This window comes from Bombina bombina, chromosome 4 (assembly GCF_027579735.1).
Source record: "Bombina bombina isolate aBomBom1 chromosome 4, aBomBom1.pri, whole genome shotgun sequence".
Classification (NCBI taxonomy): Eukaryota; Metazoa; Chordata; class Amphibia; order Anura; family Bombinatoridae; genus Bombina; species Bombina bombina.
The window spans coordinates 758174960-758190589 of record NC_069502.1 but is presented as its reverse complement, the minus strand read 5'-3'; the positions used below and the strand labels follow the sequence as shown (position 1 = coordinate 758190589).

Below are 15630 nucleotides of genomic sequence, written 5' to 3'. Positions count from 1 at the left end.
AACTTTTGCAATCATCAATGTGGTCTTCATGACGTGAATAATCTTCATAAAGATCATGTTTGTATTTTTCAAAGAGTTGTGGGACATTAGATGGGACAACAAAGATACACAAATAAGCAAACAGTTCCCTCATTTGTTTAGGCATTTGTTGAGATGCTGATTCGTTAAGTGTAAGATCCCATGTAGCGTCGTCATCTAAAAGTGAAAGCTTTTGGGCAGCTTCTTTGAATGTGTGACAAACTTGTCCATTAACAGTTCGTAAGTCCTTAAAGGATATTGCTCCTTTTAAGTGCAAGAGCAATAACCTCAAACAAAATCTCTCCAAATCTGATGAAATATTTACATTATACAATCTGCCAATTGTTGTATCTGCTCCTCTTTGTCTTGGATTCCACTTACGGGTTTTTACATCAAATACAAAATGTTGAGGAATGTCAGAGTAAAAAAATTCACGTGCCGCATGATTATCAACATTCAACTTAAAGTATGCTGTCAAAGTGGTATCCCTGTCTTGTGCCTTTTCTGCAGCTAATTGTACGTTTTCATTATGGAAATATACATCTTGTTCGCCTGGAAGATGAACTTGAAGTCTTATTATTGTATGTGTTTGATGGTGCATCAAAAAACCATACAACCTCCAAACAGCTTCAGGAGCACTGACATATCTTGTGTCCAAAAAATTTTGAATTTCATCATGCTGTAGTGTATTATGTTCCTTAATGGAAATATTTGCACAATCGTAACCTTTATATACATATTTGAAAAGATATTTAACACTTTTAACAGAAACACAACTCTCTACATTTATATGGCAGTTGTATTTCAAACAGAAGTATGGGCTATATGGAACTACCCATGAGTTGTCAATTTTTTTCCCTTTGACAATTACAGTGGTCTCATTTTTTCGTCTCCGATATCGCGGATATCCATCAACATTAATTAAAGTTTCTTCTTGAAAATTTTTTGGAAAATTCTTGCTGCAATTACCATCAACCATGCATGGAGAATTTAAATTATGTTCTCCACATGGACCGTGTATCATATGCTTTATTACAATAGCATGTAGTCTTGGATAAATATGTTCATCAGGAATTTCAGCTGATATAAAAGTGTCAATGGTTTCAGCATCATTTGGCTTGTCTTCGGCTTTCAATATTAAAAGGATATGAGCATGTGGTAATCCTCTTTTTTTGAAACTCTATTACATGCACTTTTGCGCAAGGATTTCCAAGAACATGTTTGTTCAAGATATCATTCAAAAGAGAATTTAATTTGAGATTGAAAACTCTTGCTACCAAATCTGGTCTGAACTCCACTGCTTGACCTTCTAATAGGTTATCAAGTATCTCAGGCCATTTAGGGTTGCAGGTCATGGTGATGAAGTAATCCGGTTTTCCATATTTTCTAACAATGGCCATAGCATCATGGTAGTTTTGGGCCATATTTTGTGGACTTCCCTGAAAAGATGATGGCAAAATAACTGCTTTTCCAGGCATCAGGCCCTGTGCAGCAGCCTCACTTTGAATGTAATCCATTAATCCTGTATATTTTTCAATGCGAAGATTAGATTGATTTTGACGGATATAGTTGAGTCTGTTGGCCTCAGTCTTGACATAAGCATCAACAAAGTACTGCTGCGTCAACTTGCCAGCACTAAGGAAAGGATTGAATTGATCCCTAATTGAAATTCTGTAAGAGTAGTATTTCATTTGGCTAACTCTTATCCTTGGATTGGTGGTTACTCTTCTTTGTACATCACTAATTGATGTTGGCCTGTAGTTAAGAGCAATGTTGGAACCCCAACTTTGGTCCCCATATGGAAACAACAAAGGATACAGCAATGGTTCAAGATTAGGATCTAAAACACTTATTCTTTCAGTTTTTTTTGTTTGATCTGTAGATCGGCAATGAATAAGAAGGTCACGTTCAAGAGGAGGTTCACCATCAGAATTTTGGAAAATAACAGCAACCTCATTAACTCTTTGTACGTTATATCTTCGGTAATCTGATGTTCTGTCCTGCAGAATTACCATTGAAACTTTAGAATTTTGAACTCCATTTAAAGATGCTTCATGGATGCATTCTTGCTCTACCTCATAGAGCATTTTACATGCTTTTGCAAAAGGGTTATACTGAGACATATATGAACTTAACTCCCTCAAAAGTTCAATGTGACATCCTGAATTTTCTTTTAGTGCTGCTCGTTGGTCCGCAGCTTCCTCAGGACTCAAAATGTAGAGTTGTGCAAATTTGCGTTGATCATCATTTTCTGGATGCAAAGCACCAGATCGGTGATAAATTTGGCCATTTATTCTAAAACAGTATGGGCCATATCCTGGAGGTGGTGCAATGTTTGCTCCCATTGATGCAAACGCCAATGCACTATTTATAGAACGGATATTTTGCATAAAATTCATTGAATGTGTGTGATGTCCAGTCATTAGTTGTTGGATCAGTGGTGAAATTTGTATATGAGGTAATGTTATTTTTCCTTTATTGCAGCATTTATTAAAAAGCTTATCGCTTGGTTGTTCCTCTGGAAAATGCTTCGCCATGCAAAATTTGCAATAAACATTAAGTTGACCACATGTGTGCATCGGGACATTGTCTTCATTAAATAGTGAATGGTTATAACTTGTGTTATATTGATTAGTGATAGTGATGTTAGTACTATCTGTTTTTTTTTTTCTACGGGCAGCAGAACGTGATCTTTGCATGTCCAGTTGGAGACCTTTTTCCTGAGCAGTCATATTGGCCCTACAAATCCATTTGTTTGAAGAATCCTTTTTACGTAGAGTTACCCTTTGTTGTTCAGTCATATGTGTCCGTCGTATACGTTGAGTTTCTTTTCTTCTGCGTTTAACGTTTTCTGCATCTTCCTGTGTTAAAATTCTTTTAGGAGGCATTCTTCTATTTTTATGTTTATGCAGCACTCTTTACTTTGTTTTAAACACTCTTTATTTTGTTTTATGCACTTTTTTGTAGTCACTTTTTTTTATGCAGTATATATGTTTTTTAAGGTTTATTATTATTAGGCACTCTTTATTGCCTTTTTTATGCTGTATATATGTTTTTTAAAAAAGGTTTGTTATAATGCTGCTTATGTAGTATTAGGCACTCTTTATTGCCTTTTTTATGTTGTATATATGTTTTTTTTTATAAAAATTTTTTATAATGCTGCTTATGTAGTATTAGGCACTCTTTATTGCCTTTTTTATGCTGTTTATGCAGTCTCTTTATTTGTTTTAGGCAGTCTCTTTATTTCCCTTTTTTTTTAGGCACTCTCTTTGTTATATCGGCAGTCTTTATTTTTTTAGATAGTCTTTATTTTGTATTAGGCAATGTTAGGCACACTTTGTTTTTTTTAGACAATCTTTATTTTGTTTAACAAAGTCTTAGGCACTCTTTACTTTGTTTTATACACTTTTTGCTTTGTTTTTGGCAGTCTTAATTTTTTTTAATGCAGTCTTAGGCACTCTTTATTTTGTTGTAGACATTAGGCGTGTTTGTCACTCTTTACTTTGTTTTAAACACTCTTTTTTTAAAAAAAATTTTTTTTATTAGGCGCTCTTTATTTCCTTTTTTTTTTATTTGTATAGAGACTTTTTATATGTGCAGTGCAGCACAGTGTTGGGCTCTTTTATGCGCCTATTTTTTCTTTTAAAGTAATATAGTTATGTTATATGTGCTGTGCAGCACAGTATTGAGCTCTTTTATGAGCTTATTACTAAAATATATCTTTTCTATGTGCTGTTAGCACAGTGTTGGGCTCTTTTATGAGCCTATTAATCCTTTTTTATTTTTTAAACCTAAAATATATTTTTTGACCCTATTAAGGGTTTTTTTTTTTGGTTTTTTTTAAACTACTATGTGCTGTTAGCACAGTGTTGGGCTCTTTAATATATCTTTTGACCCTATTTTTTTTTTTTTTTTGTTTAAACTAAAATAGTTATTTTATATGTGCTGTGACGCACAGTGTTGGGCTCTTTTATGAGCCTAATAATCCAGGGGTTTTTGTTTTTTAAATAAAAATATTTATTTTCTTTGTGCTGGGTAGCACATACATAACTCCTGAGCTAATTGTTTTTACTATGTGCTATGTAGCACATACATAACTCCTGAGGCCATTAATATATTTTTTTTAATTTTTTTTTTTTAATAAATATTGTGCTTTTAGCACAGTGTTGGGCTCTTGTATGAGCCTATTATTCCTTTTTTTGTATGTGCTGTTAGCACAGTGTTGGGCTCTTGTATGAGCCTATTATTCCTTTTTTTTAAAAAAACTAAAATATATATTTTGTATGTGCTGTTAGCACAGTGTTGGGCTCTTTTATGAGCTTAATAAACATATATTTTTTAGTATGCGCTAGTTTTTTTTTTTTTAGTATGTGCTATGTAGCACATACATAAGTCCTGAGGTATTTTTTTTTACTATGTACTATGTAGCACATACATAAGTCCTAAGTCCTGAGCATAAGTCCTGAGGTAATTTTTTTTACTATGTGCTATGTAGCACATACATAAGTCCTGAGGTAATTTTTTTTACAATGTGCTATGTAGCACATACATAAGTCCTAAGTCCTGAGCTAATTTTTTTAATATGTGCTATGTAGCACATACATAAGTCCTGAGAGCGAATTTTTTTGTATGTGCTGTTAGCACAGTGTTGGGCTCTTGTATGAGCCTATTATTCCTTTTTTTTGTATGTGCTGTTTTTTTTTTTTGTATGTGCTGTTAGCACAGTGTTGGGCTCTAAAAAACTAAAATATATATTTTGTATGTGCTGTTAGCACAGTGTTGGGCTCTTTTATGAGCTTAATAAACATATATTTTTTAGTATGTGCTAGGTTTTTTTTTTTAGTATGTGCTATGTAGCACATACATAAGTCCTGAGGTATTTTTTTTTACTATGTACTATGTAGCACATACATAAGTCCTAAGTCCTGAGCATAAGTCCTGAGGTAATTTTTTTTACTATGTGCTATGTAGCTATGTATGTGCTGTTAGCACAGTGTTGGGCTCTTTTATGAGCTTAATATTGCAGATTTTTTTTTTTTTTTAAATGAGCATATATTTTTTAGTATGTGCTAGGTATTTTTTTTTTAGTATGTGCTATGTAGCACATACATAAGTCCTGAGGTATTTTTTTTTACTATGTACTATGTAGCACATACATAAGTCCTAAGTCCTGAGCATAAGTCCTGAGGTATTTTTTTTTACTATGTGCTATGTAGCACATACATAAATCCTGAGGTAATTTTTTTTACAATGTGCTATGTAGCACATACATAAGTCCTAAGTCCTGAGCTAATTGTTTTTAATATGTGCTATGTAGCACATACATAAGTCCTGAGGGCATTTTTTTTTCACCAATTTTTTTTTTTAAACTAAAATTTCAAGACCCAATTCTTTTAAACTAAAGAGCAAATGTTTAAAGTAAAGAGGTTAGTTAAATGTAGATATGGTTTTTTTGCTAATTGCGGAGCTTTCAAATAATGACCTTTCTCAGTGCCAGTGCAATAGAAATGCACAATGTATTATGCCTCGCGACGCTTCTCAACGGCTAGTTGCGTGCACGTGGGTTCGCGTGCGCGTGCGCATTGTGTGATAGGCTAAGTGGGTCGTGTCAACGGCTAGGGTTCGCGTGCGGCTAAGTGAGTGCGAGGGTGCGTGCGCATTCTGCAAGGGGGGTCATCTGCGCGCGGTGAAAGTGCTCAAATCAGTTTTGTGAGCTACGCTAAGTGGGTGCGAGGGTGCATGCGCATTCAGCAAGGGGGGTCAAAGTGCTCACATCACTTTTGTCAGAAACAAACATGCTAAGTGGGTGGGAGAGTGCGCGCGTGCGAAGTATCAACAGCTGGCCAAGGGTGCGCGTGCGATCAGCTGCAAGAGTTTGTCTGAACTGCGCATGACGGCTTCAGACAAACTCTTGTCTTTTATAATATAGGATTGTCTTGCATTTAGCATTGTTTTGTGCTAAATCTTAAATAACCTCCTGTGCCTGAACACAGTGTTATTTTTATGGCCCACATGTACTTTCTGTCTCTTTGTGTTGAAAAGAGATTTAAAAAGCATGTGATAAGAGGCAGCCCTCAAGGGCTTAGAAATTAGCATATGAGCCTACCTATGTTTAGTTTAAACTAAGAATACCAAGAGAAAAAAGCAAATTTGATGATAAAAGTAAATTGGAAAGTTGATTAAAATTACAAGTCCTATCTGAATAATGAAAGTTTAATTTATACTAGACTGTCCCTTTAAGTTTATCAAATCACTTTTTAAAGCTATTATAGCAAACCAATGTGTTTTTTCTTTCTAACAGCACTGGCAAACTTTTGGTGTCAAGATTTTGTTTTTCAACTCCTAAACCACCAAGGTTTTACAGCCAATCACTTACTAAACTGCCTACCATATTGCATAAAAGCAGAACAGCCTCCTGATACGTCTGCTTCAGCATCTGATTTATGTGATACTAGTTGCATATCCTGAAGAAGTTGCACCAAGCTCTGCATTCCTCAAATGGGGTATACTACTGTGATTGGCTAAACCGCCCAGCTCAGTAAAATGCTTGACAACAAAAAGTGGCCAGTGCTGAGAGCAAAAAGCACCAATTGGGGTATTAAAATAGATTTATTAAGCCTATACAGGAATTCATGAATGCTATATACTGCAAACATTTGAAATGTAGTGTTAATTTACTGTCCCTCTAATACATATTAGTAACAACAAATATCTGCATTAAACTATGTGCAGTTTTTGCAGCATCTATCAGTTAAAGGGACAGTAAAGTCCAAATTAAACTTTCATGATTTAGAAAGGGAATGTAATTTAAAAAAAAAAAAAATTTGCTTTGTTCTCTTGGTATTTGTAGTTGAAAACTAAACCTAGGTAGGCTCATAAGCCCTTGAAGGCCACCTCTTATCTGAATTCATTTAATAGTTTTTCACAGCTAGAGGGTTTTAGTTCACGTGTGCCATAAAGATAAGTATGTGCTCACGCCATGGATTTATTTATGAGTCAGCACTGATTGGCTAAAATGCAAGTCTGTCAAAACATTTGAGATAAGGGGGCAGTCTGCAGAAGCTTAGATACAAGGTAATTACAGAGGTAAAAAGTATAAAATATAACTGTGTTGGTTATGCAAAACTGGGGATTGGTAAATAAAGGGATTATCTATCTTTTTAAACAATAACATTTTTGGTGTTTACTGTCCCTTTAAGTTTATGACCTATCCTTAAATATGGCTTTAAGGTTGGGCCCTATAACAGTGTGATATCTGCTAATCCATGTGTCTCTCAACCCCAACTGGAAAGTTGTTTAAATCTGCATGCTCTATCTGAATCATGAGAGAAAAAAAATGGGGGGTTCATGTCCCTTTAAAGGGACAGTTTACTCAAAAATATTCTCCCCTTTAATTTGTTCCCAATGATCCACTTTACCTGCTGGAGTGTATTAAATTGTTTACAAGTAGCTCCTTTACCCTTATATTGGCATTTGAAATTGTTAATTTAGCATGTGGTATCCCCACCTATTCTGAAAGTTTGTGGCCGCGCGTACCAGCTATAGATAAGCTTTGTAAACACAGCCAGCAGAAGAAATTACACTCCCAGTGTGATAAAGCAGAGATAATGTAATACAATGTTGATTTTCCATTGTTCTCTCAAAGTATTGGTGATTGTTTTAAGGACAGATATAAGATAAAGAAGCAGGTATATGTGCACAATGTGATACAGTAATGAGATCTGATTATACCTACAAGCTCAACCTATTTTATTAGGTTGTGGCTTCAAAACACAAAATCAGAGCTTTAATATACAGAAATAAACTTAAAAAGCTAATTTTCATAAATTTTTTACTCTGCAGTTAGTAAAAAAAGCAATTGTAAACACATTAAGGGAAAAACTATTTTACAGTATACTGTCCCTTTAAGGCTTCTAAAACATTGATACAATGGGCTTGATTTATCAAATGTCGCTATAGCGAATCATGTCCGCTGGACATCGCTGCAGGAGGACAGCATATGCATTATTATTGCACAAGCATTTCACCAGAAATGCTTCTGCAATGCTGCTCCCTGCTCACTGGCAGCCAATCGGGCGCTAGAAGGGACTGTCAATCATCCCAATCAGATTGGGATCATTTCAATTAGTCACCTTTTAGGTGGCAGAGAGGTTAAGGAGCAGCGGTCTTATGACCGTTGCTTCTTAACTTTTGTTTCAGGCGAGCCTAAAACGATGGGCGTTTGAAGCAGCGTCTGATGTTTGAAAATATATCATGTTAGTAAGTTGTCTATCCTATCGCTGCTTTAGATTGTTTTCAAACTTGCCTCCTAGCTGCTGCACAATCAATTAGAAGAAGTGTCACATCTTAAAGGGACATTAAACACTAAATAAATGTTAGATAGAATGATGCATTTAAAGAAAAGATTAGTCTGAACATAACATGTAGATGCATTTTTTAAAGTTTCATTAGCTGTTTAAATATTGACAAAATAAGTGTAAAGTTTTAGTGTCTATAAAACAATGGGAGCTGCCATGTTGTAACTTAGGTTACATTCTCTGCTGTGGCCAATTAGGAACAGTTATAAATAGGTCACTACAGTGTGTAGCCAATGGCTGTGTGGAATATAACAGTGTTTTTCACTTCCATTTCTAACAGGAACTGAAAAGCTCAGAAGGGGACAAAATAAATAATGAACGTATATTACAGAATTATATTTATATATATGATTTATCATTTTATATTACCATCTCATAGTGTTTAATGTCCCTTTAACAACATTCTTAGGTAATCGAGAGGACATATACTAATTGAATGTGAGGGTTCCATTACTGCCATTGCAACTTTTGTGTGCTTTATTTACAATTGCTGCAGACTAGATTACAGAAAACATTCTAATAATAGATACCAAATACATTATAAAACAATACCAATACAGCAGATGTTGTGTGATAGTAAGGAATATAAAAGATACCTGGTATCTCTTGTCTTTCTCTTGATTATTTTCAATAGCTTGAAAAAGCTCTTCACAAATAACAGGAATGATCCCTCTGTTAGCCCCATATCCAATCATAGAATAACTCTTTCCAGAGCCCGTCTGTCCGTAAGCGAGTAGTGTCGCATTATAACCTTGCCAAGCGTTATTTAACACACCTTTTCCAAGGTCATTAAACACTGTTTTCTAAAGAGGAAAAATAAAGCATTAACCTTGATGTGAAAGCTTTTCTTTCTTGCTGCTGTGCTCTTCATACCCTGGTTTATGTTTTTAACATGATGTAAAACGTATTCCTAATTTGGACCCCTAATTTAAAATATAACAATAATTTTACATGACTGATTTAAATATTGAGGGCCAGATAACAAGTGGAGTGTTAACTTGAAGCATTTTGTGCGCGTCAGGTTGTGCTCATATTAGAAAGTTGAAAGTAAACTGTTTTCGCTCACGAGCTAACCCGACCAGCATAAAAATACGAACTTACAATATTCCGAGCAATAATATTTTCCCCTTAGAAGTCAATAGAGCAAAAAATGTGGGGGGAAAACTAACACCCTACTTGCACGCAAACCTGATTGCATATTCTCAAGTGTGCTAACCTGACGTGAAAACATGAATATTTCACATTCCAATGTTCTTCACATAGAAGAATATATTATATTTATTTGTATCTATCTATATATAAATATATACGTGATTACATAGGTATAGATGTACTGTATATACAGATATCCTGTATATAAGAATATCTATTTATAAATACATACAACATATTCCGAATGTGCAGAACATTGGAATGTGAAATATTTACTGTAAATACACAGTATAATACTTAACTAAATGTGACTATTGCATAAATATTATTTGACATGTTTTCATCTACTTAACTGCAAATGGCTCCAAAGCACTTATATATATGTCTATATATGTATACATATGTATTTATACGTATATATGTCTGTAAATACATATATACATATAAATACATATGTACACTTATATAAGTATATATATATATATATATATATATATAGAAACATAGAAACATAGAAACATAGATATTGACGGCAGATAAGAGCCATAGGCCCAGCAAGTCTGCCCGACCTTACCTAACAGTATAAACTTATCTAGTTCGTAGGATAGCCCTATGCTTGTCCCATGCATTTTTAAAGTCCCCCACAGTGTTTGTTGCTACTACCTCTTGAGGAAGTTTATTCCATAAATCAATCACTCTTTCTGTAAAGAAGTGCTTCCTCAAATTACTTCTGAATCTACTACCCTTTAGCTTGAGCTATATACTTATACATCTTTAGACAGTTGTAAGTATCTCAATGTGCAATATTTTTTTTTAATAATTTTGATTAGATTGTGTTATTATGAGTGTAACTGTACTTTATAATGTTTTTTTTAATTTGTTTTGTGACACTTTATTGTTTCGCGAAACAGTTAACCAGAGCTCTGAGGTTGCGCTAAACCCCACGCTTATTAACTTCAATTACGCTCAAGCAATCTCGTTTACTTTCAACTTGTAATAAGACTGCTAAACGCAAGGTGCACAAACAAACCAAAAATGTGTTTACTAGCACTCATTGGTTCCTGAAGGAACATAAACAAATCCATTATAAATAGGGATTAAAGTCGTATGCATCTGTTTCAGCCTTTATTTTATGTTTACATTTTAGCCAGTTGAAATAGCCCTGATAACCAGTGGCGTCACTAGGGGGGGGCGGAGGGGGCGGGCCGCACCCGGGTGACACCCTCCAGGGGGTGACACCAAAAAAAAAAAAAAAAAAAAATTTTTTTTTTTTTTTTTTTTTTTAATTTTATTGAAATTCAAAGAAATACAATGTTGAGATGCATAGATTATTTTATTAGAGGCTGGCATTTGTGAACATTAGTGGGACTGGGGAAGTTGTAGACACACAATTTTTTTGCCCCTTGAGCCAGTGCTGCAATTTCAACAAATAGTTTTCCCGGCTGCTTTTGCTTGTTTGTACTTTGCTCCTCCCCTGCCCAATTTCACTATGAATGTTGTGGGTGTGCCGTGGGGCTTGCAAAGTTGCGCTGCTAGCCTAAACCTGCCTGCCTATCTGTGCTCACTGCTCAGTGACATGCGGCCCAGGGCTGTGCACTGACAGACTTGGAACAGAGTCAGAGAGCAGAATTTTCATAGTTTCCGTGCCTAAACCTTTTCTTCAGTGATTTATTTTAGAGTGCTCTGTTTATCTTTCATTTGATGTTCTGCTGAGCCAGGGAGCAGCTCTAGGCATGAGCTTCCTAATTAATGCAGTGCAGTTTACATATTTTGTATGTGTGTGTCTGAGTTTTTGTGTGTCTCAGTGTTTTTGTGTGTGTGTTTTTGTGTGTGTGTCTGAGTGTGTTTCCGAGTGTTTGTGTGTGCATCTGAGTATGTTTTTAAGTGTGTCTGAGTGTTTGTATGTGTGTTTGCCTGTGTTTTTGTGTGTGTCTGCTTTCTGGGGGGGGGGTGACACCATGACTTACCGCACCGGGTGACACCAACCCTAGTGACGCCACTGCTGATAACCATAACCTGCACCACTTGTAAATGTTATCATCTACATAAAATACTGGATTTATTATGGTAATTAAAAGCTGGAACCTTAGCATTGAACCAATGTCAAACAGGACCTGACAGTTATTTTATACAATTGGTCCTCACTACTTTCCTCGTTGGCACACTCACACCAAGAAATGCTGATATTAATACCTGAGTACTAGTGGCAATAAAGGGACTGAACCACTGTCAGCAGCCATACATTTCTAAGACAAACCCATTTACACATTCTTGCTCTAGCAGGATAAGGAGTTAAATAGGAGGAAACGTTTTATTTAAATAAGAAAAACAGGAATACTAATAGACACTGATGACTCATTCAAGACTCAATAAGGAGATTTGAGGAAACCTTTGTTGCAACCCCAATTTTTTAAGCCCCGCCCCTAAACACACCTATAAGACTGAGAAAAGAATGCTGATCTTACCTGATCTGCGTATCTGCTATCTGTGGCATTTGGGACTAGACTCCCATCCTTGTTCTTTAAAAATCCATTATGGGACCAATATGCCAGATCAAACTTAAATGATTTCTCATGATCAGGGTTCTTTGGATCACAAATTGAAGTGCTGTTGGCTTTCATAGAAATGATGCATTTACTTCCCGCATCTTTCTCCCTCTGTGTTAAAAAGAAAGAAGGATCATTTAAAAAAATGCTGTTAATGTCACAAAGAACACACTTTTGGGTTCATAAATTCTCTCTCGTTATTACCACTTTATGTTTTGGGAGTTTTACTGTTGCTCCAGTTAAAAATCATTCTCTTTGTCTGAGATCAACCATCTTCAGCGGCAGAAGAAGAGAGGTTTACCCCTTTGTGCCTAATTCAATAGGGTGTGGCCTATTATATGCCATCCAAAGGCCTTGGGGACGATTTACTAACCCCCGAATGCTGCTATATGCAGCTGTTTCCGCACGAGCCTTCTTAAGACTGCTGCTCCTTAACTCGTCCACTGCCTCAGAGGCTGCGGAAATCAATCCACCCTATCAAATACGATCGGTTTGAATGACACCCCTGCTAGCGGCCAATCTGCAGGGGGCGGCATTGCACAAGCAGTTCACCAGAACTGCTTGTGCAATGTTAAATGCTGACAGTGTATGCATTTAGCCATGCATGTATATAGCTATTAGGACAGAATAGAAGACAGGCACAGCCTTTCATAATAATTATGCACACACAGCAGGATTAATGATTGGCTGAGAATCTTTCTTCCAATCCCAGTGGCTCTCTTATAAAGCTGGTTTGAGCCCTGTGTTGCATTCAGTTCATTTTCATTTTTATTATACTCTTGAAAAAGTCTGAGCGAACTCAGACGAAACGTACGTAGAGTTATTTGTATTATACAACCAGGAGTAATTTTAGTTCCAGCACCTCTCACCCAGACTTGGTATTATCCGACTGAGATGTTCGTGCCTGGGCTGTGAATTCTATTACCAAACTGGAGGGATCATTTTAAACCCATATTGCTGTTTTATCTCCTAAACGTTTGTGAGTATGTATTGTGTACTTGCATTTATGTCCTAATAAATTATCCAGCACTTGAATTGGGCTGCGCCTGTCTTCTATTCTGTCCTAGTTCCTGTTCCTGATTGGGTGTCACCTGAGAGCACACACCTTCCACTACGGGCAGCAGCACACCCGGATCTGAACAGCAGAGGTTCCGGGATCATCAGCTGGTCTGTCCACACCAGCCAGTCTGTGGATAGTCACCATCAACTGAGAACAGTAAAACCGGCTTCTCACTTCTCATCATTTACCCCTTATCATCTACAAGTTTTTCAGACCAACCACCAGGACTTAAGCGCCGATACTGGTAACTGGTTTTTCTGTATATAGCTATGCGCTATAGCGAATCATGTCCGCCCGGGGTATGATAAATCTACCCCCTTGTCTAAAATACAAAGGTGTATTTGGGGGGGGTAGGGATTTCTTACATGAAATAGGCCTGGTCTTTTAACCATTTGCAAAGGCTATGTGAATATTCTAGGGATAAAAAAATCTAAGTTATGTCACCACAGCTCCCAGTAGTGTAAAGGAAACCAAGAGAATGAAGCAAATCTTACAATAGAATAAAATTGAAAAGTTGTGTAAAATGAGATGCTCCATCTAAATGTTGAAACAGAATGAAAAATCTAACTGACCAAGTCAATGAACGTATAAATAAATTGGCTAGAAATACATTTGACTATTTAATAAGGAATTTGCAAATCTTTTCTAATTGAGATTGACTTAAGGAAATTTAGCAGATCATGTCCAATGCCTAAAGGACTTAGATTACAAATTCTTCCAGATTAAAAGTTTTTTTATTTATGATATTAGGTTGTCATTAATTAGTCTTGTTTCATAATGCTATATATTATATTATCTGTTTTTATTTACAAACTGAAATCTAAAAAAAAAAAATGTTTATAGATTTCAGCTGCACCATATTGGTTTATTGTACATTTTGGTTGAAATGCAGTAAAAGATGGTAATTGTTAGATCATATGTTTAAAGGGACACTGAACCCAAATTTTTTCTTTTGTAATTCAGAAAGAGCATGCAATTTTAAGTAACTTTCTAATTTACTCCTATTATCAATTTTTCTTCGTTCTCTTGCTATCATTATTTGAAAAAGAAGGCATCTAAGCTTTTTTTTGGTTTCAGTACTCTGGACAGCACTTTTTTTATTGGTGGATGAATTTATCCACCAATCAGCAAGGACAACCCAGGTTGTTCACCAAAAATGGGCCGGCATCTAAACTTACATTCTTGCATTTCAAATAAAGATACCAAGAGAATGAAGAAAATTTGATAGTAGGAGTAAATTAGAAAGATGCTTAAAATTTCATGCTCAATCTGAATCACGAAAGAAATTTTTTGGGTACAGTGTCCCTTTAAATTTCCATGTGCATCTGTAAACAATCGAACATTTTAAGGGACACTCAAGTCAAAATTAAACTTTCCTGATTCAGATAGAGCATGCACTTTTAAACAATTTACATTCCATTAACAAAATGTGCACAGTCTTTTAATATTTACACTTTTTGAGTCGCCAGTTCCTACTGAGCATGTGCAAGAATTCACAGAATATAGGTATATACATTTGTGATTGGCTGATGTCACATGATACAGTATGAGTGGAAATTGTCATAACTTTGAAATTTGTCATAAAAAAATCTACTACTCATTTAAGATTAAGTGCTATTGCATTGAATTATTACCATGCATTTGTTGATTATGCAGATGTACTGTATTTACTGGTCCTATAACAACCAAATGAATATTCTCACCTTGCTGAAAGGCCTCACACGTACAGCCACCTTAACGCTGTCACAGTATGACATCCCTCCAATCGTTCCAATGACTTTTTAATCTGTAAAAAAGAATGCATACAAATGAAAACACCCATAAAGCAGTGTACTTCTGTAAGCAATAAATTGTGTCTGCCGCTTCTGCTTCTCTGTGGACGGTTTTTACATTAATTATGTATGCCTTATCTAGTTAACCTTGTGGTATCATGTTTTTGGAACTAAATCTAATTTTACAGTTTCAGTCACTATGTACAAGACTGGATCCTACTCTAATTATTCAAAGACATTTTAGCCACAAGTATCGAGTTCAACATTGTTGCTTTAAAATTTGAATTTATTAAAAAAAAGTTCTTCTAAAATTAAAAATTATAGTTGAAAAATTACACTGTCTAATAAAAGACTGTGCTCCTTTATGTTTTTAATCCTTTGCAGGTTAAACAAAGACATCTCTGGAGGTTAACAATAAATATACAATATCATTATTTTTGTGATATAGTACAGTACATAATAGAAGGAATGTGTTAATTGCATGTTAAATAATGGATATTTACAAGGGGGCATTAAAAGGAAATGTTAGTAAACATAAAATATAATTTATCACTGATGTAACTGTGAGAAAGGAGTTTAAATACATAATATCTAGATGTCATGAGTTTGTCATTAAAATCTTATAACTGCTGTGTGACAGATATTCTTGTCTATTCTTATGTTCATCTGCATGGTGAAAAAATTAAACAGCCAATCAGCATCATCTTTGCTTCTCTGTAACCTTC

The 15630-nt window shown here is 35.4% G+C and overlaps 1 protein-coding gene across 1 annotated transcript in view; it reads right to left on the bottom strand.

Annotated features, from left to right (window-relative positions):
• The window catches only part of LOC128657825 (kinesin-like protein KIF28P), a 109653-nt gene extending 94763 nt beyond the window's left edge, over positions 1–14890 (bottom strand). Inside the window, exons 1-3 of the mRNA XM_053712245.1 lie at positions 14837–14890; positions 11993–12184; positions 8972–9178 (exon numbers count right to left, since the gene is read on the bottom strand). Of these exons, the coding sequence (XP_053568220.1) occupies positions 8972–9178; positions 11993–12184; positions 14837–14890 (453 nt within the window). The remainder of the gene's footprint in view (positions 1–8971; positions 9179–11992; positions 12185–14836) is intronic.
• Positions 14891–15630: the final 740 nt, after the last annotated feature.